Source organism: Oryzias latipes, chromosome 22, assembly GCF_053564925.1.
Source record: "Oryzias latipes strain Hd-rR chromosome 22, Olatipes_Hd-rR_3.1".
Taxonomy (NCBI): Eukaryota; Metazoa; Chordata; class Actinopteri; order Beloniformes; family Adrianichthyidae; genus Oryzias; species Oryzias latipes.
The window spans coordinates 3,473,209-3,496,724 of record NC_136258.1 but is presented as its reverse complement, the minus strand read 5'-3'; the positions used below and the strand labels follow the sequence as shown (position 1 = coordinate 3,496,724).

General features: G+C 46.0%; 3 protein-coding genes across 6 annotated transcripts in view; 2 read left to right on the top strand and 1 right to left on the bottom strand.

The window, feature by feature from the left end:
• On the top strand, window positions 1-4,324 carry neff2 (neuronal intermediate filament family member 2). The gene is made up of 3 exons (XM_004082789.5): window positions 1-1,137; window positions 3,447-3,571; window positions 3,642-4,324. The coding sequence occupies exons 1-3, from the start codon at window positions 133-135 to the stop codon at window positions 3,700-3,702; spliced, it is 1,191 nt and encodes a 396-aa protein (XP_004082837.3). The 5' UTR covers window positions 1-132; the 3' UTR covers window positions 3,703-4,324.
• Window positions 4,325-6,246: 1,922 nt separating this feature from the next.
• Window positions 6,247-9,206, top strand: mrps26 (mitochondrial ribosomal protein S26). Its single transcript, XM_004082791.4, has 4 exons — window positions 6,247-6,642; window positions 8,106-8,252; window positions 8,331-8,454; window positions 8,534-9,206. Exons 1-4 carry the CDS (start codon window positions 6,419-6,421, stop codon window positions 8,663-8,665), a joined length of 627 nt encoding a protein of 208 aa, XP_004082839.1. The 5' UTR covers window positions 6,247-6,418; the 3' UTR covers window positions 8,666-9,206.
• A 218-nt stretch (window positions 9,207-9,424) lies between these two features.
• The window catches only part of loxl3b (lysyl oxidase-like 3b), a 29,429-nt gene continuing 15,337 nt past the window's right edge, over window positions 9,425-23,516 (bottom strand). For 2 of the 4 annotated variants that reach the window (XM_011490790.4, XM_011490792.4), the window contains 11 exons: window positions 21,990-22,040; window positions 19,500-19,707; window positions 19,237-19,417; window positions 18,146-18,300; window positions 17,622-17,792; window positions 15,305-15,464; window positions 13,641-13,884; window positions 13,353-13,468; window positions 13,142-13,278; window positions 9,982-10,093; window positions 9,425-9,913 (listed from right to left, as the gene is read on the bottom strand). In XM_011490790.4, the coding sequence (XP_011489092.1) occupies window positions 9,840-9,913; window positions 9,982-10,093; window positions 13,142-13,278; window positions 13,353-13,468; window positions 13,641-13,884; window positions 15,305-15,464; window positions 17,622-17,792; window positions 18,146-18,300; window positions 19,237-19,417; window positions 19,500-19,707; window positions 21,990-22,040 (1,609 nt within the window). In that variant the 3' untranslated portion in view covers window positions 9,425-9,839. Of the gene's footprint in view, window positions 9,914-9,981; window positions 10,094-13,141; window positions 13,279-13,352; window positions 13,469-13,640; window positions 13,885-15,304; window positions 15,465-16,988; window positions 17,145-17,621; window positions 17,793-18,145; window positions 18,301-19,236; window positions 19,418-19,499; window positions 19,708-21,989; window positions 22,041-23,516 lie in introns of all 4 variants that reach the window. The other 2 variants (XM_011490791.4, XM_011490793.4) reach the window with 2 other exon arrangements.

The following is a 23,516-nucleotide window of genomic DNA, read 5'->3' as shown; positions in this document are numbered from 1 at the left end:
GATCTGCAGCATTGCTGAACTGGTGCAGTGCAAAAGCACTCGTCATCCTCACCGATGGTGTGCAGAACAAGGGGGACATAAAAAAAAATACAACATTCTTTCTTGAAAATCATCCACCACAAAAAATTCATCATGAGCTTCGATTCCTTTTACTCCTACCGACGCCCCTGGAATGGCTACAAGAGCTCATGGACATCAAAGACCTCCATATCTTCACCTCTGCTCTCCTCATATCGAGCTCCTCCAGCTGGGAAGAAGATCTTGAGGTTGGTCTCCTCCCCCCTCCCAGATGCCTCCCAGAGGATAGACCTGGCTCAGGCCAGCTCTCTTAACACAGAGCTGCTGGGCTTGCGCTCCCAGGAGAGAGAGCAGCTGGTGGACCTAAATGACCGCTTTGCCTCCTACATTGAAAAGGTTAGGAACCTGGAGCTGCAGAACCGAGCCCTGCTGGCAGAACTGGAGGCTCTGAGGAAGCAGAAGAACGACCCATCCCGCCTGCAGCTGCTTTACGAAGGGGAGGTACGAAGTCTGAGAGCCATGATTGACTCAGAGAACGGGGAGAAAATGAGGATGGAGGAGGAGAGGGACTACCTGCAGAATGTGTACGAGCAGATGAAAGAGCGACACGAGGAGGAGGTGCAACGCCGGCTGGAGGCGGAGGAGGCCCTGGAGAGGGCCAAGGAAGAGGCGGGCCGGGTTGCTGTCTCTGCCTGTGACACAGAGGCCACTGTGGCCTCTCTATGCAACGAGGTGGTTTTTCTGAAGAGGGTCTTTGCTGAGGAGCAGGCGGAGCTGGAGGCCCAGGTGCAGGTTGCCAGTATCAGCGTGGACGTGGAGGTGTCCAGGCCAGACCTCTCCTCCGCCCTGCGAGACATACGGGTGCAGTATGAGCGGCTGGCAAACAAGAACATGCAGGCTGCTGAAGAGTGGTACCACAGCAAATTTGCAAGCGTGGCAGAGATGGCCAGCAAAAACAACGAGGCAGTGCACGCCATCCGGGAGGAGACCATGGAGTACCGGAAACAGCTGCAGTCCCGTTCCTGTGAGATCCAGGCTCTCCGCAATGTCATCCACTCCTTGAATAAGCAGCTGGAGGATCTGGGGGAGATGCAAGCCAAAGAAGTGGATAAGTATCAGGTGAGAGGTGGAGAAGAACTTGTTTACGGGTGAAGAGGTAAAAAACACAAGATGGAGATTTTTAAAGTTGAGAAGTGAAAGTTGTAAAAATTCCAGGTTAAAAGTGCAAAGGTTTCAGACAAGAAGGGAAAAGAGGAGAAGTACACGGTGACGGGAAGAAAAATGCAGAAGCAGATGAACTGTCCATTTGTCTTTGTCACAAGAACAGGCAGATGGCTGGATCCAAAGGCAGCAGGTTTATTAGCTCAGCTAAAAGTCCACAAAGCTAAATCAGGGTCAGGCATCAGATTATCCGAGGAGTGACAGGGATCCAGGCGAGAGTCAGGGCAGGCGGCAGTCAAACTGAGACAGAAACAGGGTCAGGAGACAGAAGATCAGGTCCAAATATAAGGCTCAGTAATGAAGGCAGAGTGACACAAACAATACTTCACACTAAGCTTCACTCAGTGCAGTGTTTAAGTAAGCTGTAGTTGAGTGAATGAATGAGTCAGGTGTGCGGCATCCAGGAAGTGTGCGCTGGGGGTGGTGGGAGTTGTAGTTTGGCTAGAATTCTGGGGACGGCTCCCACCGGTGACCAGAGGGGGAGACAGAGCTCTGACTTCTGACAGTCTCTCTTTTTGCCTTAGTCACAACTGCCCTTACGGGTGGATACGGTCTGTCTCCAGATAACAATGGGTAAACCTGTACAGGGCACGCAGGTGGACCAAATGAAATATTAAGGTTGTAGACCACTCAGTGAGCCTGCAGAGCGAAAATGTTCATGCACGTATGAGTCCTTGTAGTGAACACTTATACGACATGCACGAATAAGTGAGGTGGAAGCAGGTGAGAGGTGTGAATCGAGCAGTTCACATGATAAGTGTGTGAGCCTCGCGTGCAGCCTGACTGTTAGAATTTAGACGATCAGAGTGTAGTTTGTGTGGGTATACTACATGCGTCTTGCTGACACCTACGCATCACCTGTACACCTTGTGCGTGCAGCATTTGTCAGTAAGGAGGCACATCACCAACGACTAGATTGTGGCGTAAGGGCAGCGCATGACAACATCACCCGTTGGTCACAAGTGCGTGTAACTTCCATTACCTTATAAATACTTCACGATGCATTCTCATGCATGACAATTGTACATTCTATTTTAATGCTGTCCCTTAAGGTGACCACACAAACCTCAAGGAAACTGGAAGACACATCTGTGCTCCCCTTAAGATGCAGCCGTTCTTTTCTACGAACCACAACAGGCCTGGACAACCCAAAAACCTCCAGCACCCATATGGGACCAACCCCCAATAGGAGTGCATGTGACTAGTGCTTTACAACAAACTGTCAGAGTATAACACAATGGGAAAAGAGAGGTGAAAAGACATCACATCACAAGACATGCCCTTTGGTCAGGTGTGTTCATATGTGTTTAAGTGCTGTGGCGTGAGTGGGTTGGGGGTCCTTGAATGACAGACGGGGCTATTTTTACCACTTCAGGGAAATATTCTGGAATTTCAGGTGTACTCAGGGGTGTTCAGGTGGATTCAAATACATTTGTTGCATTAAAGCGAGATCAGACGTGTTCAGGTGGTTCTTGTGTGTTCAGGTGCATTCAAATGTTTTAGGTGAGTTGAAGTGTGTTCAGGGGCTTTCAGTTACATTCACATGTGGGTAAATACATTCAGATAAATGTTCAGGTCCCAAAGATGGGTACTTGGACTTGAGACAAGGACTTGAGTTACACCCAAGTATCACATGCAGAGACCTGACCTCAAAGACTTGGGACTACAGGTTTGGGATTTGGGAAGAATCCCAATATTTTTGACTATTGGTTGCAGAAGCACCATCTGCCTGTTTCTGTGTCCCTATAAGCTAAAGTACCTTAACGATTTTTGACAGTAAAATGTTATGTTTGTCTGTACATTTTTAAAACTTGAGACTTGACTCTGGCTGGCTGTCAGACAGGTTCAGGAGTGTTTAGGTCCCTTAAGATGGATTCAGATGCGTTTAGTTGTATTGACTTTCCCACCAATGTGCATTCAGGAGTGTTCAGGTGTTTTCAGTAGCCTTCAGGTGCATCTAGGTTTGTCATGGTGTAGAAACCTTTATCTGGGTTTAGATGTGTTCGGTTGTGTTTAAATGTGCACTCGGGTTGGTTTATCTGTGTCTTGGGGCATCCAAGGGTGTTTAGGTTTGTTCTGCTCCTCTTAGATGTGTTCAGGTCTCATCAGAAAGTGACTGAGGGATCAGAGTTTTGTGAAATCTGCAGGTTTTCAGCATAAGAGAAGACAAATGTATTTTGTACCAATACAGATATTTTTATTTTCAGATTAGGATTGGTGAGCTGGAGCGGGACATCACCAAAGCGAAACAGGAGATGGCCTCCTATCTAAAGGAGTACCAGGACCTGCTGAACGTGAAGATGGCCCTGGACATAGAAATCACTGCATATAGGTAGGCAGAAATAAAGAATTTCTATGAACTGCCTAGAAGGTCTGACCGATTCATTTGCCCTTCTTCTCAGGAAACTTCTGGAGGGGGAAGAGATTCGGCTGACCTACCCCTCCATTCCTGCTCTGGCCTAAAACTTGCTGGAATAAACCTGTATTTTTCATAAACGCTCATCCCCCTCCCATTCACCCCTAAGGAGAATCAGATTAAACATGAACTCATCTTCAACAAGACACCAGCGCCCTTGTTCCCAACAAGAGGTCCACCAGAAGTCCCCCTTATTCTACACACGCTCCCGTCACTCAGAAATCTGCGGCCTGCACTGCATTAGTTACCCAGAGGAGTGGCGGGGAACGCTGTGGTTTGCCTGTGGTGCAGGTTAAGGTCCATGCAGCAGAGGAGGCCGTCCCACGCAAACATTTAAGCAAGTGTTTGTGAAGGACTGAAACGATTTGCTTTCTCTCAGTATGTGGACTTCATCTGCACCACCTTAGAATCTCTTTCTTATGTAACCTCTCCTTTCTTGCTTCTGCAGAGCAGTTAAGTGAACCAGCAACCCTAAACTTTCAGTTTTTCTTCTCTTAAACTTCCTCTTCCACAGAATTTCACGTCCAAAACACAGAGCTGTGATTCAAAAGAGTCTCAGATCTGCGTGAATGTGCGCATCCTAAACCTGCTCATCTCCTAGCTGTGGAAGATTTACTGTTGCTGGTTCCTCTTCTGTCTCCAGTCCTAATAAAGATAAACCTGAAACTATTTCTGCTGTTGGTTTTTCTGTTGAAGAAGCTTCAAAGACAAACTGTTCCAAACTCAAGTGAGATGCTGAGCCGTGATGACCTGAACCTGCCGAGGATTGATCTGTTTAATTATCTGATTCATGCTTTTTAGATGTTTCTGAGAAAAGTACAATTCTCCAGATAAAATAGTCATGTGATATAATACCAAACATATAAAACAAATCACATAACACATAGTTACAGAAAATGTGTCTATCGTTTAAGGGGAGAAAACAACAACAGAGTGAAAGTCATCCATTTTTATAAAATCCCTGTACCCCTCTAGGGAAAAACCGCGTCCTGGCTACTGTTGGGCCACACAAGCACACTTTAGATCAGGGGGTCTTCAGCTGAATATGGTCCAGTTAGAAAAAATGTCTTTAAGTTAAAAAATGATGTCTAAATATTTAGTGTAATATATTTTTAAGTCTTTGGTGTTGGTGGCACATCTGCATGTAATTAATATCTAACTCTCACTTCAAATGAATTCAGCACATTTTAAAACTTTTTGACAGTATTTAATGTCGCATAACATAAAACACAAGGAACTGTGCGCCACACACAGACACGCACACACACACAGACACGCACACACACACATACACACACACGCACACACACACACACACACACACCCCCACACACACACACACACATACACACACACACACACAACAGGAGCACTACCAGGACAACTGCCAACATCACCAAGTAAACTAGATAAAGGAGGATCCACTAGCCCTCATTGGTTTCTTCCACAAACCAAACACCTCCTTGGAAGAATATACATTTGAACAAATGTTTGAAGGTTTTCGGTCTATCAGGGCTGCATTTCAAAACTGGAAAGTTCCTGCTTAATTCTGCCTTTCTGCACGGAAAATTCATAAATGTCCCTTTTACAAGTTTCCTCAGTTCAGAAATATCTTCAGCAGGTCGGCAACTTTATTTGACTGAATCTTCATTCTCTGTAAAATGTTTGCGCCTGGTTTAAACTTAGACTTTGTGATGAAGATTTTCCCTTAATGAGACTAATAGGACGCTAACTTCAGCCGCGTCCAACTTTTAAGGTGTGACAGATAAATAAAACGACACAACCATCAGAAAACCGGTCTTTTCTAAATATAATATAAACATGAATTCATAGTGTCTGCATCTTTATTATTGTGAGATTATGTGAAACATTCGAGAGTCTGTCGCCACATTTTATGCAGGGTGACTTGGTACGTGGAAACAACTGTGTCCATCCATCCATACGTTGAGTAAAACTCCTGGTTTAGTCTGTAAATAGTAGCTTTATGTTTCTTTGAAGTTAAAGATTTTTCTTCAGTTTCCTCACTCTGCCTAAAAACTGGTAACTGCCTAAAACACAGCAGCACTCCCTGTGCTGGTTCCCAGCCCAGATAAAATACAGGGTTGTATCAGGATGGGTATCCGAAGTAAGACTCCACCTGATTTGCCATGGCGATCCCATGAGGGGAGAACTAAATGCATGGATTTAAATCTTTCATTTAAAGAAGCTGGCTTCTCCAAAATCCCAGTATGTAAGTAAATAGTGTAACACTTTTCTGAAGCAGAAGACAGGAAAGAGTGGTGAGAGGAAATGACTGTCAGGAAGAAGATTCTGGAAAAACTTCAGGAGTTCATTCACTCCTATTATCACCTCAATGACCATGAGAGACAGGACTGCAGACAGAATGAGATGAGGGACAGATTCTGCAGACTCTAGGGAGGAGCCTGAACTGGGTTCGGAGTTTTGGCAGGCAACCCTCATTTGCATCACTAGGTTACCATGACAACAAACTCCTGCTAACAACTATTGAGCATTGTGAATTTGGCCAGGATTCACGCTCAGCCGGGTTCTTCAAACTGACCCCAGTTCACCTGTGAATTCAATTTTTTACCGACAGGGGGCGGTGACAATTCCTGACTGTCGTACGTCACTTCCGCAGGTCAGAGGTCACCCATGTTACAGATGGTGAAACGGTGAGCGCGTAAGGGTTCACTACGTCCTGACCAGTCGTTTACTGGACTTTCTGATACCCCATAAGCTTCAACCGATTCATCTGGACCGGAAATGTTCCACGTCATCGCCCGCAGGAGCGCGCCGGTGACTCGGCTGCTCCTCGCGCCGCGCGGCGCCGTGCTCGTGGAGAGTGTCCGCGGCCGGAAGTCCCGCGGTGACCCGGTGGCCAAATCCAAAGAGGGGCGAATAAAGGTGCCTCCTCCGGTTGACCCGAAGGAGATGGTGGTCCTGAAGGAGAGATTCACGGAGTACCAGCTGATCCTGAGGGCGTTACGGTATGTGCAGGACCGGTTCTGGGAGTCCTGTGGTCCAGATCCTGGGTCAACAATGTTCTCTGTTGTTGATTGAAGTTTTAATCCGGCTGTTATGAAAACGGGCTTTTATTGTGAAAACAAGACAAGAGGCTTGTGTGGACTTCCGCTTTTTTATTCTGATGGAAAGACACAAGTTTAATTGATCCAACCACTTGGAAATGATTACGTCAATTGGTGTGATTGTTCACGTTAGGCTCACTAAACACTAAATTTATTTAAAAAAAACTGATATAGAGGAGCTGATGGGGACTATAATCAGAGAAAACGTGATTTTTCAGGAATTTTCTCTTTGAACCATTACTTTCCACTAAAGATCATTATGACCAAACACAATGTAAGCCTCATCTGTGATTGTAAATGTATACGATACATTAAATATCATTTATAGATACATTTATACAATTCTTAGATGCATAAGCAGATGAGCCCATTTGGTTTCCACGGTAACATGTTCTTCTGGTCCACAGCAGGTTTATGTTGGTGAATCCTGCTGCACGGTTTAAATGCTTGATTCCTGCACCACTGATTGAGCCTTCAGAAATTTTAGACTGAGTCATGTAAACCCTTGTGCTATCCTAGGCACTTTAACGTTGGGAGTTGGGTCATCTAGACCCACTAGACAGTGCTCTGAACCTTTTTCTTCAATGATTTGTGATCTTCACTGGTGTCCATGGATTACAGGAAATCTTTCCACCTTTATCCACCTTTGTCATGGTAGGGAGAACACGTCAATGCAAGGGGGGGGGGGGGGGGGGGTCATCTGGACCCCATAGGATAGCACAAGGGTTACATGTATGTAACTTTACTGTTTCTGCAGACTCATCCTCAGCAGAACCCCCCCCCCTCCCCATTTGAAAACTGTATATTTGTGTACTTTAATACACAGTTATTACGACAAGCAGGCTTTAAAGTGAATCAGAGGATTATTTTGAATTAAATGCCTACATTTAGAGGAGATGTGAAGTTACGTTAGTTCCTCTGTCATTTTTCCTTGAACAGGTTCTTGAATTGGGCCCGTTTGTTGGTAGTTGTCATGCCAACGGTGCCGCAGCGTACAGTGGACCATCAACAGAAACGTTCTGTGTGCGTTTTGTTCAAGGTTCTTTGTGAGTGACTGACCTCAGGCCAGTCCAGAAAAATAAGGTACATTAGACACTGAACAGTCCCACATTTTTAAAAAGTATATAGATTTTAACTGCCTGGGATCGACCCAATCCATGTGTTGGGCCACCCCTGCTCTAGATTGAACATTGATCATCTGGATCCTATATGAAGCAGTGTTACAGCAGCAAGACTTTTTGATTGACAAACTACAAGCTCCTGGACCTTCTGACTGAAAGGTCTTCATAGGGTTGTGATGACAACAGGAGTGACAGACAGGCTGCAGGTGAGGATGTGTGACTGAACCTGAATGTCTCCATCAGGCTGGAGTTTAAGGAGGAGGTTCTGCGGAAGAAGTTTGAGGAGGAAACGGGCTCGCTGGCAGAGGAGAGGGCAAGGCAGGACGCAGAGGAGCACCGCACTCTGATGCTCTGGAACCAGGAGGAGAATCTGCGCCTCCTGAAGGCCAGGTGAGTCCAAACGTTTCCCCTAGGAGGGACAACCGCCTCCCAGGCCTCCGTTTCAAACCCTGGCCTCCCTGCTTCCAGGGTGCTGAGGATCCAGAAAGAGGAGGAGGAGGCTCAGCGCACCAAGATGGAGGCTGTGATGAAGCTGGAACTGCAGCAGGATGAGTTCATCAAACAGAAGGAGCAGCAGGTTTTACAGCTGCAGGTATGAAGCTCTCCAAGGTCTTTGTTGTGTGGGGAAAATCTGCGATTTTCACGCTGACCGTTGGTTTCATGTCTACCAGGAGGAGGCGAAAAACTTCATCACCATGGAGAACCTGGACCAGCGGATCGAGGAGGCCCTGGACCATCCGAAGAACTACAACTTTGCCGTGGACAGAGAAGGACGGGTGGTCCGGCAAACTGTGGTGCAGTGATGCGTCCCCAAGGAGGAGCAGGACTTCACACCTGAGGGGGGCGGGGCTTCTGAAAGTTTTACTCTGATCCCCTGAGGGACCCGATGGATGATCTGTGAGGGGGGGGGGACCTGCCCCCAAGGACGCCCCCGCCCTTCTTCAGAGCTGTCTTCACCAGTTTGACAGAAAAGACTGCAAAGATTAGATCAATAAAGTTTTGACTTTTTGTAAAACCCGGATGTGTGTTGAGAGACCGGATCGGCCCAAAGCTTTGGAGCTGAGCTTGTTGTGGGGTGGGGGTCACAGTGACCCACTCCTGTCCTGCAGGTTCCTCCTCTGATGGGGTGGGAAGGTGCAACAAGTTGTTGGGATTAAGAGGATTGCTTTCATTTCATGGAGAGCTGGGATTATCATCAGATTATCCCGCCTCTGCAGGATTCAAACCCATCATAACCCTGCTTGGGGACGGCCTTGTGGACACACCGTCCAGCAGAACCTGGTCCGGCTCAGGGCCCGCTGTGATCACATGATCAACCATTAAAAACCTATTTATAACCAAAAAGTGTGGATTTAAGACTTTTTTTTTAACACAGGACTTGGTTTGGAATTAAACTTGAAATCTTTTCCTCAGAAATCCTCTTAAAGCGTGATTGTCGTGAGGAGAAATGCAGACAGGCGTGAGCTTGGATCTGCAGCGGTTAAGGTGGGGGGGTTCAGGTCAGGGAGGGGGTAAAAGCAGCTTCTTGAGGATCTGGAAAAACAAACTCTGAGACACAAAGAGAGAGTTCAGCCTCTCCGATGCTGAGTCGTCCCCCCACCCTCAGAGGTTTATTTGTGATTACATCCGCACACACAAGCTTCATGAGTGAGCTGCAGCCCCCCCCCCCATGCCCCTCGACATGGAAAATAAATACTTCAGAAAAATGCTGCTGTTTGTTCATCCAACATTTTCAGAAACTCTGAGGAGCAGATGATGAGGGGGGGTTTCCATGATGGGGGGGGGTTCCTGTGCAGATCTGCCCCAGACCTGCTCAGCACCGGAGTGCAGTTCTACAGAAAAGCGAGCCAGGCTTCCTCTGACGGTTACTGAAAGCAGATGTGGTTATAAAAGCTGGATAGGGAAGCGAGGCTTTTAACCGGAAAGACCAGCGCTCGGCGTGGAGCGGCACGTTCGGGCAAATGCGCCGTCAGATGGTTAGGAAACCTTGTTGTTGAGCTGTCCGGGGTATTTCTCAAATAACCTCTCTGCCTCCTCGCTGAGAGCCCCACCTGCAGAAAAGGACAGACGTCAGAGCAGGCTCCTCCCCTTCCCACAGACACCCCAGACTACTGCTCACCCAGGTGGCAGTTATGGAGCCAGATCCGGTGGCCGTCGTACTTGCAGTTGCATTTCATGGCGTTGTTGGAGAAGTCGCTCTCGGCCACCTCGTAGTTGGGATTAATGACCACCTGAGGGGCACAGAGGTTCAGTTCAGGAGCAGAAACCCAGAGTTGGGAGAAGGAGCTGGTCGAAAAGCAACTGCTGAGGCGCGATTCAAACAGTCCCATCGACACGACTGAAGGTCAGAGCCCAGAGGAGTCAGACCTGAACACCCCCACACCACCACCTTTCCACCCAACACAAATCGCCTTAGGTTCAGTTCTTTTCAGTGATAGGGGGGCGGCCTTCCAACAAGCTTACTCCTGATTAACCCTTGTGCTATCTCAGATGACCCCCCCCCCCCCTTACATTGACGTGTTCTCCCTACCATGACAAAGGTGGATAAAGGTGGAAAGATTTCATGTAATCCATGGACACCAGTGAAGATCACAAATCATTGAAGAAAAAAGGTTCAGAGCACTGTCTAGTGGGTCTAGATGACCCAACTCCCAACGTTAAAGTGCCTAAGATAGCACAAGGGTTAAAAAGCAAGGGGTTACCATAGAAACAGTGACTCAGACGGCCTTGCACCAATCACTGCTCATTAACGTTGCCCGGATCCAACATGGCGGCCTCTGTGTTGCAGGAAATGGCGACTGAATTGATTTCATTGTGTTGGTGCTGGACGCTGGTCATTTTCTATGGATGACATCACACTCGCTCGGTCCAGTTCTCACATACAGTCAATGTTCTGCTTGGATTTGACTGACTCTTATTATCAAGACCAGAAAACAATGGCTTATGACCCAAATGTCCTAAAATTTCAGAGGAAACCCCCAGTGACAGAAACCAGAGAAGAATTAAACAAAAGAGAATTAGAGGATCGATTTCCTTTAAGGAAATGTCTGTTTTTTAAGAGAAAATTTTGTTTCTGTTCTGTTTAAAATTAAAATTAAAATGTAAAAAACAACATTCAGTTTTAGTCTGTCATATTTGGTGATAAAAAAAAACGTTTTTCATCACCAAACAAATCTGATTGAAATGTGAGAAATCAATGAGAAATCTGATCCTTTGGCAGTGATACTCCGTCCTGACAGGAACGGCTCTTCTCAAAGTAGTAGAAAAAAAAAGAAAAGAAAAAAACAATGTGGTTACTATGGAAACATGAAACTATGCTTTGATATACAGGCGGCAATGAGCATGTAAACATTCAACTGAATTCAGAGTTCATGCAACCTCCAATGCCCCCACCTGTCCTAAAAATAATACAGGAAGCATTCAGAAAAGAGATTTGAAGGCAAAAGTGTGCACTTCACCATGTCACCACCAGGGGGTCCGATTCACTGAAGCGTAGAAAGGTCTACCTTTCCTCAAAAATAATATTAATAAACACAAATGCACTGTGGCTCAACGTCTTTTCTCATTTCTTTGGGTAGACTTCGAAGAATTGGGGAGATTTTTCGTTCATTTAAGGCATAGATTTAAACTGTGGGTGTTTGTTTGTTCCATCTGTTTCTCCTCAAGAAACAAAAGGAGAACCGTTGGGGTTTCAATTCGCCTGCGTGTGGATAAACAGCATTAACCCTTGTGCTATCCTAGGAACTTTAACATTGGGAGTTGGGTCATCTAGACCCACTAGACAGTGCTCTGAACCTTTTTTCTTCAATGATTTGTGATCTTCACAGGTGTCCATGGATTACATGAAATCTTTCCACCTTTATCCACCTTTGTCATGGTAGGGAGAACACGTCAATGTAAGGGGGGGTCATCTAAGATAGCACAAGGGTTATCCATTCACTGCAGACAGACGTGAGAGTGGACCAGCATACATCTACAGCCCACAGTCTCAGCACCGTTTACCCACAGGGCTGCGTGCTGAGCCCCCTGCTTAACACTCTCAACCCCCACACCTTTGGGCAGTGTTTCTGGACCCTGGTCCTCGAGGCACACTGTCCTGCATGTTTTCCATGTTGCTCTGCTTGTGCACACCCGATTCATCTCATCATCAGGCCTCCTCTTCAGAAGCCTGACAATGACAGTCATCAAAGGCAGCTGTGTTTGAGCAGGACCCGGCCTGGGGGGGGCTTGGGTGATGGTCCCTGGCTTCACATCTCTGGGGTTGGGATAAAGGAGGACCTGACCTGAAGCATAAGGTGATGAAGAATAAGTTATCTTCTACCGGTTCTCCATAGAGGTGGGGTGGTGGTGGGGCGGTCGACCTCTGATGGGAAGATTGCAGGTTCGGTTCCCAACTTTCCCCCCCATATGTCAAAGTGCCCTTTGACAGCACTTTGCTGCTGTTTGCATTGAGCAGATGATGGTGGCTGTAAGACATTCAACCCACCGTGCCTCTGATGGAAGGTTGGCGCCAGTGTTCGGCAGTGTGTCTGAATGGGACTGTGACTATAAAGCTTTGGGCCGTCGAGGAAGGTAGAAGAGCACTATCTGTGTATACGCCATCAGGAGAGCCTCCTAACACGCTGCATTAGTGTGTGGTTCACCAGCTGCACAGGGGCACAGAGGAACGAGCTCTATAGAGACAAAAACGACCCAGAGAGTTGTATTCCAATGTATCTCCCTACACTGGAAGAGTTACAGTTACAACTGCATCAAAAAGCCCCAAAAACATCATTTAGAAGTGCTGCTGTCAGGTTGACACTACAAACAAATCAAATCACAGACTAACAGACTTAAAAACAAACCTCTTATTTTAGCTTAGTTTTAATTTACTTAAATTTTTGTATTTTTTTTTTTTATCGTATAAAGACTGCACTGGCAGATTGACACTTGAAGTGTTTTGTTGTACATGTAACGTGTTCCAGTGAGAATAAAGGTCTTCTCCTATCCTATGGGGCCATGGCCACAGATTGATCATGAGCTCAGTTAGGATGTCCCAACAACTGGATGATGTATTTGTTGCGTCTCCTCATCTATTCTTGGAAGGAGGTGGTAACAATGAACCAAGAACTGAGGAGGAAATCGTCACTTTCCGGGCTCTCTTTGTGGGTTTAGCTGAACCCAGCCAGCTTTCAGGGCTGTTCTGTAGAGTCTGCCTTTATGAGCCCTCAGTCCTTTAAGAGGTTTGTGGGCGATGCATAAGAAAATCTGAAGTCCTGACAATAACTCCCCCACCTCACCTGAAAGATGTAGTTTCCAGGCTTGACGTCTGTGATGTCAATCCACTGGCAGTCGATGTCGTGACGATACAAATCCCAGCAGCCCACAGTGATGCCCTGTTCTCCAAAGTTGGCACACTCATACCGTTTGGAGACGCCTGGACCAACGAGACCGTCATGAAAATAAGGCACCCCCCACCCCCCCGCCTCACTGAACTGAAGCGTCACTCACCCTCCTGACAGTCAGTGTCCTCCAGGCAGAAACTTGCCTTGTGGCCCTCGGCCACTTTGGTGCCGTTTGCGTTGAGCAGGTCGTAGTGCGTGAAGATGTCCATGCTGTGGTAGTGTCTGCAGAAACAGAAACTGCACATGATTCTTCTCCACCAGCAAGGTCAAATAAGTGAACTGCAGCTCTGATGTTTCTTTGGCGTGAGCCATTTGGTCAGAAACAGGTTGGAAACCTGTTTGGGTTACGGTCATTTTGAGGACGTATTCTGTAAGGCAGCAGGCTCCAGCGTACCCGTGACAGGCGTGCCACACCCACGAGTGCCGGCCAGCCTTTGGCTTGAAGTCTGCCCGGCCGATGTTACGGATCTCTGAGGAGAAGCGCAGCAGGCGCCGGTGTCCATACGGCCAGTTGGCCTTGGCAGCAGATTTGGACAGGCAGTCCTCCTCAGCGGCGCAGTAGAGCATGTGTAGAGGACGGTCCTCAATGTAGACCGTCTGCTGGACCAGGGGTGCGTTCAGGACCAGGTCAGAGGCCGCTGCACAGAGGAGAAGAGAGTTCTTGCTGGCATTCGAACGTGGTTTAAGCCCCACTCCGATCATATTTTAATCTATTTTATAACCATTTTTAGTGATCTTCCAATTATGATTAGCCATTTTAAGTCAAATAAAAAAAAAACTGTGTAGTTTTCTAGGACATAGATTCTGCAGAGCAGCAGTAGTTCATCAGAATTATGGGCGGGACCATTGAGGCATAGCAACTTTGCCCCACCTTTCCCTCCATGTTGCGAAGAGCTCAGAGCAGGTAGCTTGTGGCTCCGCCCAGAATGTTTTCTATATCACAAATAAGGTCTGTTTCAAATGGCCTTTTTCACTTGCGCCTGATTCAAAAGGATTTGAATAAAGATAAACTTAGAAATGCAAATTTGAACTTATTTTTCTTTGTATATGTCCGTCATCCTCAAACAAAATGCCGGAAGACTATGTTAAAAACATCAAACACACCGCTTTCTTCATCATGGGTCTTTAAGCTGCAAAGGAATGAATGACTCATTTGTCAGACTGCTCTGCTCCAAGTGTGGTTTTTATCTTATTATGATTCCAGAAATTTTGAAAAGCTCGTTAGAGCGGAGAAATTCCTCTGTTTGACTTATTGTTTTCACAGAATATTCTGATCATAACTGTCTATAGCTTAACCCTTGTGCTATCTTAGATGACCCCACCCTTACATTGACGTGTTCTCCCTACCCTGACAAAGGTGGAAAGATTTCATGTAATCCATGGACACCAGTGAAGATCACAAATCATTGAAGAAAAAAGGTTCAGAGCACTGTCTAGTGGGTCTAGATGACCCAACTCCCAACGTTAAAGTGCCTAGGATAGAACAAGGGTTACACAAAAACCTACACTGATGGAAAATTGACTTTCTTATCTTGTATCGGCGCCTGTGTTTGGCGGCGGCCACCAGTGTGTGAATGTGTGTGTGACTGGGTGAATGGGTCTGTGACTGTAAAGCGCTTTGTCCTTGTAGGAAGAAAGGCGCTATATAAGTATACGCCATTTACCATTTAGAACGTTTGTAAAATATTCTATATCAAACACCTCTGTTTACTTGAAAACAAACTGTTTCATGTTGGTGGTTTTGTTGAAAACTTGCTGGTTTTTTTTTGGACGTATGTTTTATGCCTGAACCCTGGAGGAGCTGGAAGTGTCTGGAACATCATATTGGAGCTACAGCGGCACCATGACCCCCTTTAGGATTTAAAAAAAGAATTCAACAGTAATGTGATAAAGTAAAGGCAGGCATCCTCTGTCTGTGTTCCTGCTGTGGACCGGTGCACTGTCAGCTGTGCCTGACCCACGTCAGGTGTACTGTGTGTGGGAGGATTTATGAGACGGGCTGGTCCGACATTGCGGAGACAGCCTGTGCATCCTCTGGTTTCCATGGTGATGACTCACTCTCAGAGCAGATGACTCCGGCTGCAAACTTTGCCGCAGATTTCTGGCAGCTGACAGTTTTGTGGTGCTGGCAGTGGCTCAGAGACATCTCCTCCCCTGTGCACCTCACCCCGCTCAGCACCATCTGGGTCACATTGCTGCTGTCCCAGTACCAGGTTTCCTTGGAGAGGCGGGACAGAACCAGAAGAGAGAAGCAAACGTGGGTCAGGCGCTATCTCAGTTGCAGTTCACACAAATCTAACTCTCAGATCCTGCATCATCAGCCCCCAGGCACTGCAGGATAAACAGTCAAAACACTCACTGGCCAATCTATTAGGCACACCTATCCGAGTGCTTGTTAATATATTTTTCTTATCAGCCACTCCCATGGCACCAACTGAATGCATTTAAGGATGTAGACTTGGAGAAGACGACCTGCTGCAGTTCAAACCGAGCATCAGAATGAGGAAGAAAGGTGATTGAAGTGACTTTGAGCGTGGCATAGTGGTTGGTGGCAGACCACAACCATCTCTAGGGATTACAGAGAATGGTCCAAAATAGAGAAAATATCCAGTGAGCAGCAGTTCTGTGGGCAGAAATGCTTTGTTGATGTCAGAGGTCAGAGGAGAATGACCAGACAACAGGAACTGAAAGAAGGTCTGCAGAAGAGCATCTCTGAAAGCATAATACATCCAACCTTAAGGCAGACGGACTACAGCAGCAGAAGACCACACTGGGGCCACTCCTGTCAGCTGAGAACAGGAAACTGAGGCTCCAGTTCACACAGACTCACCAAAACTGGACAGTAGAAGATGGAAAAACTTTGTCTGGTCTGATGAGTCTCCATTTCTGCTGCTACATTCGGATGGTCGGGTCAGAATTTGGAGTCAACAACATGAAAGCATGGATCCATCCTGCCTTGTATCAATGGTTCAGGCTGGTGGTGGTTTAATGCCGTTGGGGACATTTTCTGGACACACTTCAGTACCAACCGAGCATAGTTACAACACCAAAGCCTACCTGGGTATTGTTGCTGACCATGTCCACCCCTTTATGACCACAGTGTCCATCTTCTGATGGTACACTTCTTCTTTCTTGAACATGACGATGAGTTCTCTGGACTCAAACGACCTCCAGTCACCAGATATAGACTCATTAGATCACCTTTGGGATTTTGCAGAACGGGAAATTGGCATCATGGATGTACAGCCGACAAACCTGCAGCAACTGTGATGCTGTCATGTCAACCTGGACCAAACTCTCTGAGGAATGTTTCCAGAACCTCGTTGAATCTCTGCCACCAAGGATTAGGGCAGATCTGGAGGCAAAAGTGGGTTCAACCTGGTAATAGCAAGGTGGACCTAATAAAGTGGCCGGTGAGTGTATTATGGTCTGTTCAAACACTGTAGGACAGCTGTTTTCTGCCACTGTAGAGGAATCACACTTCAGCATTCTTTACTCCAGAAGCACAAACCACAGATGTTTTCTGTTACATTCCAGCCGCCTGCAGGCCGTGACACACCGCTGCTCTTTTACTCGGATGGAAACCTGACATGAACTGAAACACAGGAGCTCAGAAAAACAAGGACTCCGTTTCCACTTCGTGCCAGAGCTCCAGGCTCTCACTGTGCACAGTGCACGTGCTCAACACATGAACTATGCACACTTCAGTGATGTAACAGTTTCATCCCAGGCTCCTACTCACATTGATGGCGTGCATGGAGTAGCCCAGCCCCAGCTGTCTGCACACCACCATGGCCTCCTTGGTGGTCCAACCTGAGCTGCATACTGTGCCCCACTTGGACCCCACCTGAACTTCCACTCGGCCCTCATAACTGCTCCGGCCACCCACAATCCGGATCTGTAGAGAGGTCCTGCTGGGAGTCAGTGTCCCGTCTGCATGGTCTGAGCTACATGTTAGGCTGCAGTCCTGAGGACTGCTAAAGCAGCACTTTGGTTAAGAGGTTTTAGGGGCTCTAAGATTGTTAGAAGGAGAGGTGGTCTGCTCAAATGGAAAAGCGTGAACAGGAAATGTTTCCTGCATGTGGAAATGATCATTTTCTGTCATGAAGGGACTCGTGTTCAGTTGCTTTCACCCTCACAGCTTTGAGAGATTTACAGAGAAATCTTCAAAGTATGGCAGGGCGGTCTGTCTGAACAAGGAAGCAGAACTTGGAGCTGCTGCCATCAGAAAAAGACAAGAAGTCCAGAGTCTAGGCAACATCCAGAGACCAGCTGTGATGGGGCGGAGCCAGCAGCACGTTACAATTAAATAAAAGAGAGAAACATCAGCGCGTTCTGTTGCGCGGGTGGTTGCTCGGTCGGGTCAGTGACCTACTTGCAAGCCCTGGTTAGCGTAACCCAGGCCCAGCTGTCTGCAGGCCACCGTGGCCTCCTTGGTGGTCCAGGTCTCACCACAGATCAGACCCCACCTCTGAGTCCCGTTAGAGTCCGGGATCAGTAGTTCCACTCGGCCCTCATAGTGGGTCCGCCCTCCGGTTATTCGGATCTGTGTGAGAGCAGTAGGTTAGGCGGCAGAGCAGAGGGAAACTCCAGCTGAGCTGAGGCTGGAGTTTCACAGGAAAAAGCCACCATGAAGGAGGGGGTCAGACTCCTCATGGGTCAGGCCCAGGAGGACAGACAGAGGGACAGAGTCTGAAGCCTGATCCATGAGTCCATGCAAGCAAAAAGCCACAGAAGCAAAGTCATAAAAATAGGAGGAATAGGATTCTAAAAAGAAGCTTCTCCGTTGAAAATCATCTCTCCATCTTCCTGTCTTCAGATCTGACACGAAGAAGGGTTTTCACCCGTAAACGAATGCAGAAGAAGCACAAACACAAACAGAGGCGTGGCAGATCTGACCGAGTTCTCCAAGCCCATGTAGGGCACGTTGCAGCGAACAGCAGCGTCCTCCGTGTGCTGGCAGTCCTCGGCCGTGATGTTCTTGTAGGGGCACATCCAGATGGAGCGCTCATGACCCACGCATTTCACCTCGTTCATGTGGATGGGACCGATTCCTGAACAGAGGTGCAGCTCAGCTTCACGTCTTTACAGAACAAATGTTTGAAAGAATCCTCTGACTAGATCAGGTCAAGATGGAACAGGTTTGTACCGACCTCTTTTGAGGCTACTAATATTTAACTGCCTCTTCACACACTTCAGGCTAAAGCAAACTTTGTTACTTCTAGTTCTGCAGTCTAGCTACGTTAGTGCCGGCATGAAACGGCAGTAGCTAACCTACATTATCCTTAAAAATACTTCCTGATTCACAACAATGAATTCCATTTTCCTACATATGTTTTTAGGTGGCCTTAAGAGCCTTAAGGAAGCTGTAAGAAACACCTGAACACCGATTAGGATGGCGGCACTCCTCTCTATGACCCTCAATCTAAACCAGCAGCACCCCTATGGGCCAACCCCCCCGTATTGGCACATGCCACTAAGGCTGGAAGTTCTCCATCCAACAGGTCACATCCAAATTAGTCAAGTGGGTCAATTCTTAGAGCATTGACGAGCACACCACCATCACATTTTTTCAACTTTTAAGTGTATTATAATGTTTATTTATTTATTTATTTTTTACTTGTCCTGTCCAACAGCTGGGCAGGCAGATGAGAGCTGACAGCCTCTTGTGTTGGACATATTTTACTTTAGTGTATTATAATGTTAATTCCTTACAAAAACAACCCCAGAGCCTCAGAGATCAAGTCGTCTTACTTCTGGGTAGGTAAGTTAACTGCAAAAATGATTTAAAAAATGTTTTTCTTTAGCAAATGTACTTTCACTGAAAATGGAAATAAACAGGTTGCCAAAAGGTGAAGAAATCAGCGCCAAGAAGTACGACAGACAAACCCTGTCTACAGAACCACAAGCTTTTTTGTGATTTGTTGAAACAGTGATTTGGACAAAGAAAGAAATGGAACAAGCATATCTGATCTGGTGTCACAGCTCACCCTGTCCAATGCGGGCCCCCGTCAGAGCCTCCTTGGCGGTGCCAAAGCCCAGTTCCCTGCAGACCACGCTGGCCGACTGCAGGTTCCAACGGTCGTCACACACGGTACCCCAGTCACGGTCTTTCAGCACTTCCACTCGGCCTTCCCCCACCTTGGATCCTCCCTTCAGCCTAACGTTGGTCTAAAAACATTCAGACCGTCAGGAACAATGACTTGAAACACTCATCTGTTGAAAAACATCTGCTGGAAGTCTGTTATTTTACCGAAACTTTAACTTTCTTTTTTATGCTGCTGTTTTGCAGAAACAGCGGCCCCGGCATGCAGCTGACCACAGCCGGCATGCCCCCTAAGCAGAAGGATGTGCTGTTGGGTTTGGAATACTCCAGGGGGCAGGCGGCCAGGTGGACCTCTGTGCCAGTACAAGACACAGAGTGGACGAGGATTTGGTTCTTCTGACGCTCCAAGTACAGCCTGGGGGTAGACGGATGGAATGATCAATGGATGAAGGGATGGATAAACTGATGTAGACCTGAATGGATAAATGCTTTGATGAATTGATCAAGAAATGGAGTGATGATTGGAAGACAGATGTTTGTGGTTTGTTTGTGTGGATGAAGGAATTAAAGGGTAGAAGAATGATGGATATATTGATAGAATAGATAAACAGATGGATGAATAAATGAATGAATGTATGTAGCAAATGAAGGATTGGTGGAGGAATAGTTTGACAAATGATAGACATAAAGTATTCCCCCTATATTCACGCAGGTTAGGGACCAGAGACACCCTTGAATATGAAGACAAAGCCAACCGTCACTGTCACTTCGTTAGTTAAGTGCGAGAGGTCAACATCTTCCAGAAGAGGCCTGTTTTATCCATCATTCATTCATCCGGATAATTATTTTCTGCGATTATCTTCCTCAACATTTCAGAATTTTTTCCAGCCACTTCTGAGTCAGCTGATGCCATTTCACCGTGCAGGGGCACAAACTTTGGTTGGTAGCGATTCAGGAACTGCTGGAAATAGCTGTGAAATATTCCTTAGCAGGCAGCAAGGAAGCCGACGGGCCGATGCTCTTCATCTCCGCTCCCCTCTTCCCCTGCAGCATCTCCTTCGGACGCAAAAGTCTCATACAAGCGTCTTGAGCTGTGTTTTTGTGATGAACCGGACGGGTCACATGTCAGAAAAATCTGCGGATACGTGAAACTGTGAATTTTGAAACACGAATAACCGGGGGAACACTGTTTGGATAAGCGGATGAATGATAGATGAATGGATGGATGGATACATAAATGGAAAGGTGTAGATTTGGAAATGGATCATTGTTGTAGGGATAGATTGATTGCTGTAGGGGTGGAGGAACAATGGATATGTATATGTGTAATGTCTGTATTTTTATATTTATGGATGGATTGGTGGAAGAATAAATGGATGGGAGATGAATGGGTTGTTGAAGGGATATATTGAATAATGTACACATAAACGGATAAGTCAATGGATGGATGACTGGATGTATGAATAGATTGATGGATGTATGTATGGATGATCCAACAGATGATTAAATGGATGAATATAGTTCTTATTGGAATAATAAGGAATAGATTAATTGATGTAAACATTGTTGTTCATAGGGGTGGATGGATGGTCAAATGAAAGGTTTGAGAAATGAATGAATGAAGGGGATAGATGGATTTAAGTAGGACCTGTTGGATTCATGATGGAATAAATTAGTAGGTGTAGGTATGGATGGATGGATGGATGAAAGGGTGAATGGATAAATGGAGTGATGAGTGATGATGGACGGATCAACTGATGGATGGAAGGATGAGTGTGGTGTGAAGTACTGAACAAATGTAACAGTCATTGATCAAAGAGCCAACTCTCTCTGAAAGTCACACATTATTTCACCTACATGTGGTGTGAATATTAATAACAAGGTATTGGTACACTGTTTAAAAAATAAGACTATAGACTATTTCTAGTAATAGACCTACATTTCCTTTTCTGACCCTCCACTTCTTACACAATTTTACATTCTCCAAGCATTTGAAAAGCTTCTCCCTGACAAACTGAAATATCCGAAGGGTCTAAACAAAAAAACTCTTTATCTGCATTTCAGAGCCATCAGCTACCAATAAAGAAAACTGCTGAGAACCTTTCAGGAGCAAACAACCTAAAAAAACGACGTCCAGGAAGTATTTAGAGAAGCAGATAAGGCATAAAGGTGAAGACTCAGATCAGGTCAGATAACAGAGAGACTTCCATACTTCCAAAAAGAGTGAGAGGTGAACGAAGGAGATGACGTGTGATGATGGAGGGGCTCAATGTGTTCCATCAATTCACAAAAATGTTGGCAGAATAAAGATCCGAGCAGCAGGTTCACCTTGGAATGGCCTAGATAAAGGTTTTGGCTTAAGTCTGGACCAAGTCTTTTTTTTCTTGTCTAAGCCAACATTTATCCCTGGAGGATGTGTCTGGTTAAAATCATTCCTCATATTGTCTTATGATATCTTTGAGAAACATTTGATTGACACCCACATAATGAAAACAAAGCAAAGAATTGCGTGGTGATGATTAGGGGAACCGTTCGCTGGACTGGTTTTTCCAGACAGGAAGCGACATGTGATAGCAGTCATTCTACACATGTGCGGGGCAGATGTATGTGTACGTGGCTCCAAAATCTTAAACTGATGGCTATGTTTGTGTGAATGTGGCACTCATCCATGCAGCTTCAAAAGCCCTCCCAGATTACCTTTGTCCAGGACGACTCTGCACAGAATTAGCTTTAGCTTTAGATCTCTGCCTGCAAGGTAAATACAGGTTAGTCTTCAGAGTTGGGGAGAGAGCACAGCAGAAAGCGGTTGAAATGTGGTGACAAAGGTCATGTAAAGACCATTCGAGCTGGCACCATTTAATGCAGCGGAGATCTGGAGGGCACTTGTCCTCTCAGCCTATGATTGGCTGGACACACCTGGTCCAAAGAGAAGCAGCAGGAAGGACAGGTGTACTGTACCTGCGGGACAGTGGCCCTCATGGGGCGAAGTGGACCCTCCCCACTTTACAAAGGCATCATGTTCATCTCAGCATTTGTTGTTTATGTTAAATTTTGCTGTTATTTTAAAAAGGGAAGATGTAATTAGACGTTTGTTCGTCTATTAGCGGTTTCTGTAATCGTTCACATTTTTGCCTCAAAAATGTGCAGAGGGGGGTAAATGAGAGGCACTTAGGGATCGAAGAATGAGCTACAGCACAGTTCAATAATCATGCTGAACACCATGCTGATTGTAGGCTGTGCCAGCTCAACATCCTGGTGGGGGTGGTAGGGGTCTTCTGTACAAGTGGAAAGCAAACCCAATTGGTCCATGCTTGACTCTCAGTACACAAGGTTGGATTGAAGCATTGAGCATCGACTGTATGAGTGAACTGGACTGGGTGACCCCTCCCCCCTGGCATTTCAAACAGGAAGTACAAACTGGTACTAAGAAGCCAAAATCCCATAGATTTCTATAGAGAAATAAACAGCTATTATTGTTAGGAGTGATTAGAAACAGAATAGTTAGAAACTCCCTTTTACACTAACTTTTACTTTTTTTTACACTGATGGTTTAAACTTGATTCACTATGTATTATCATCTCAAAATTATATTACAGAGCACAACCAAGACTATTGTCTTGTAACATTCCTTCAGCATCCTCCCCGTTCATCTTTGTGTGTTCTGCTGTATGCGCTCTGGCAAATGTCTGTGGTAGCCTCAGAGAGATCTGACACTTTAGGTTCTCTGACCTTCGAACATCTAGCCTGCAACAGTCTGTGGGTGTGTTTTTCACACCATGACCCATCGGATGAGGTTCTGAATATGCAAATGCAAGGTATATATACCAAGCCTATTTCTGAGTTCCTTTGTTCGGACTCTGATGCAACAACTCTGTTCATCTGTCTGTAACCCTGCCTTCAAATTTGTGCTCTTTGTACGGAGTACATCTACAAAAGCTAAGTTACTGTCTCTGAGTCATTATTCATTTAATTTCTGTGTGCAAGAAACTGACGGGGTACGAACTAATATTTAACACAGTCCTTTCTAGAGAATCCAGTTTCTTCACAGCTCTGATGCCTTTTAAAAAAAAATGTCATTATTAATCTTCTTCTTCTTCTTCTTTTCAAGATAAATTTTCTGTATTGCAAGTTATTAAGTTTTTAAATCAACCAATCAGATGCTTCAATAAAGGACGTGGTCTCACATGGAATGTTCAAAACATTTGATTGACAGATTCAGACTGA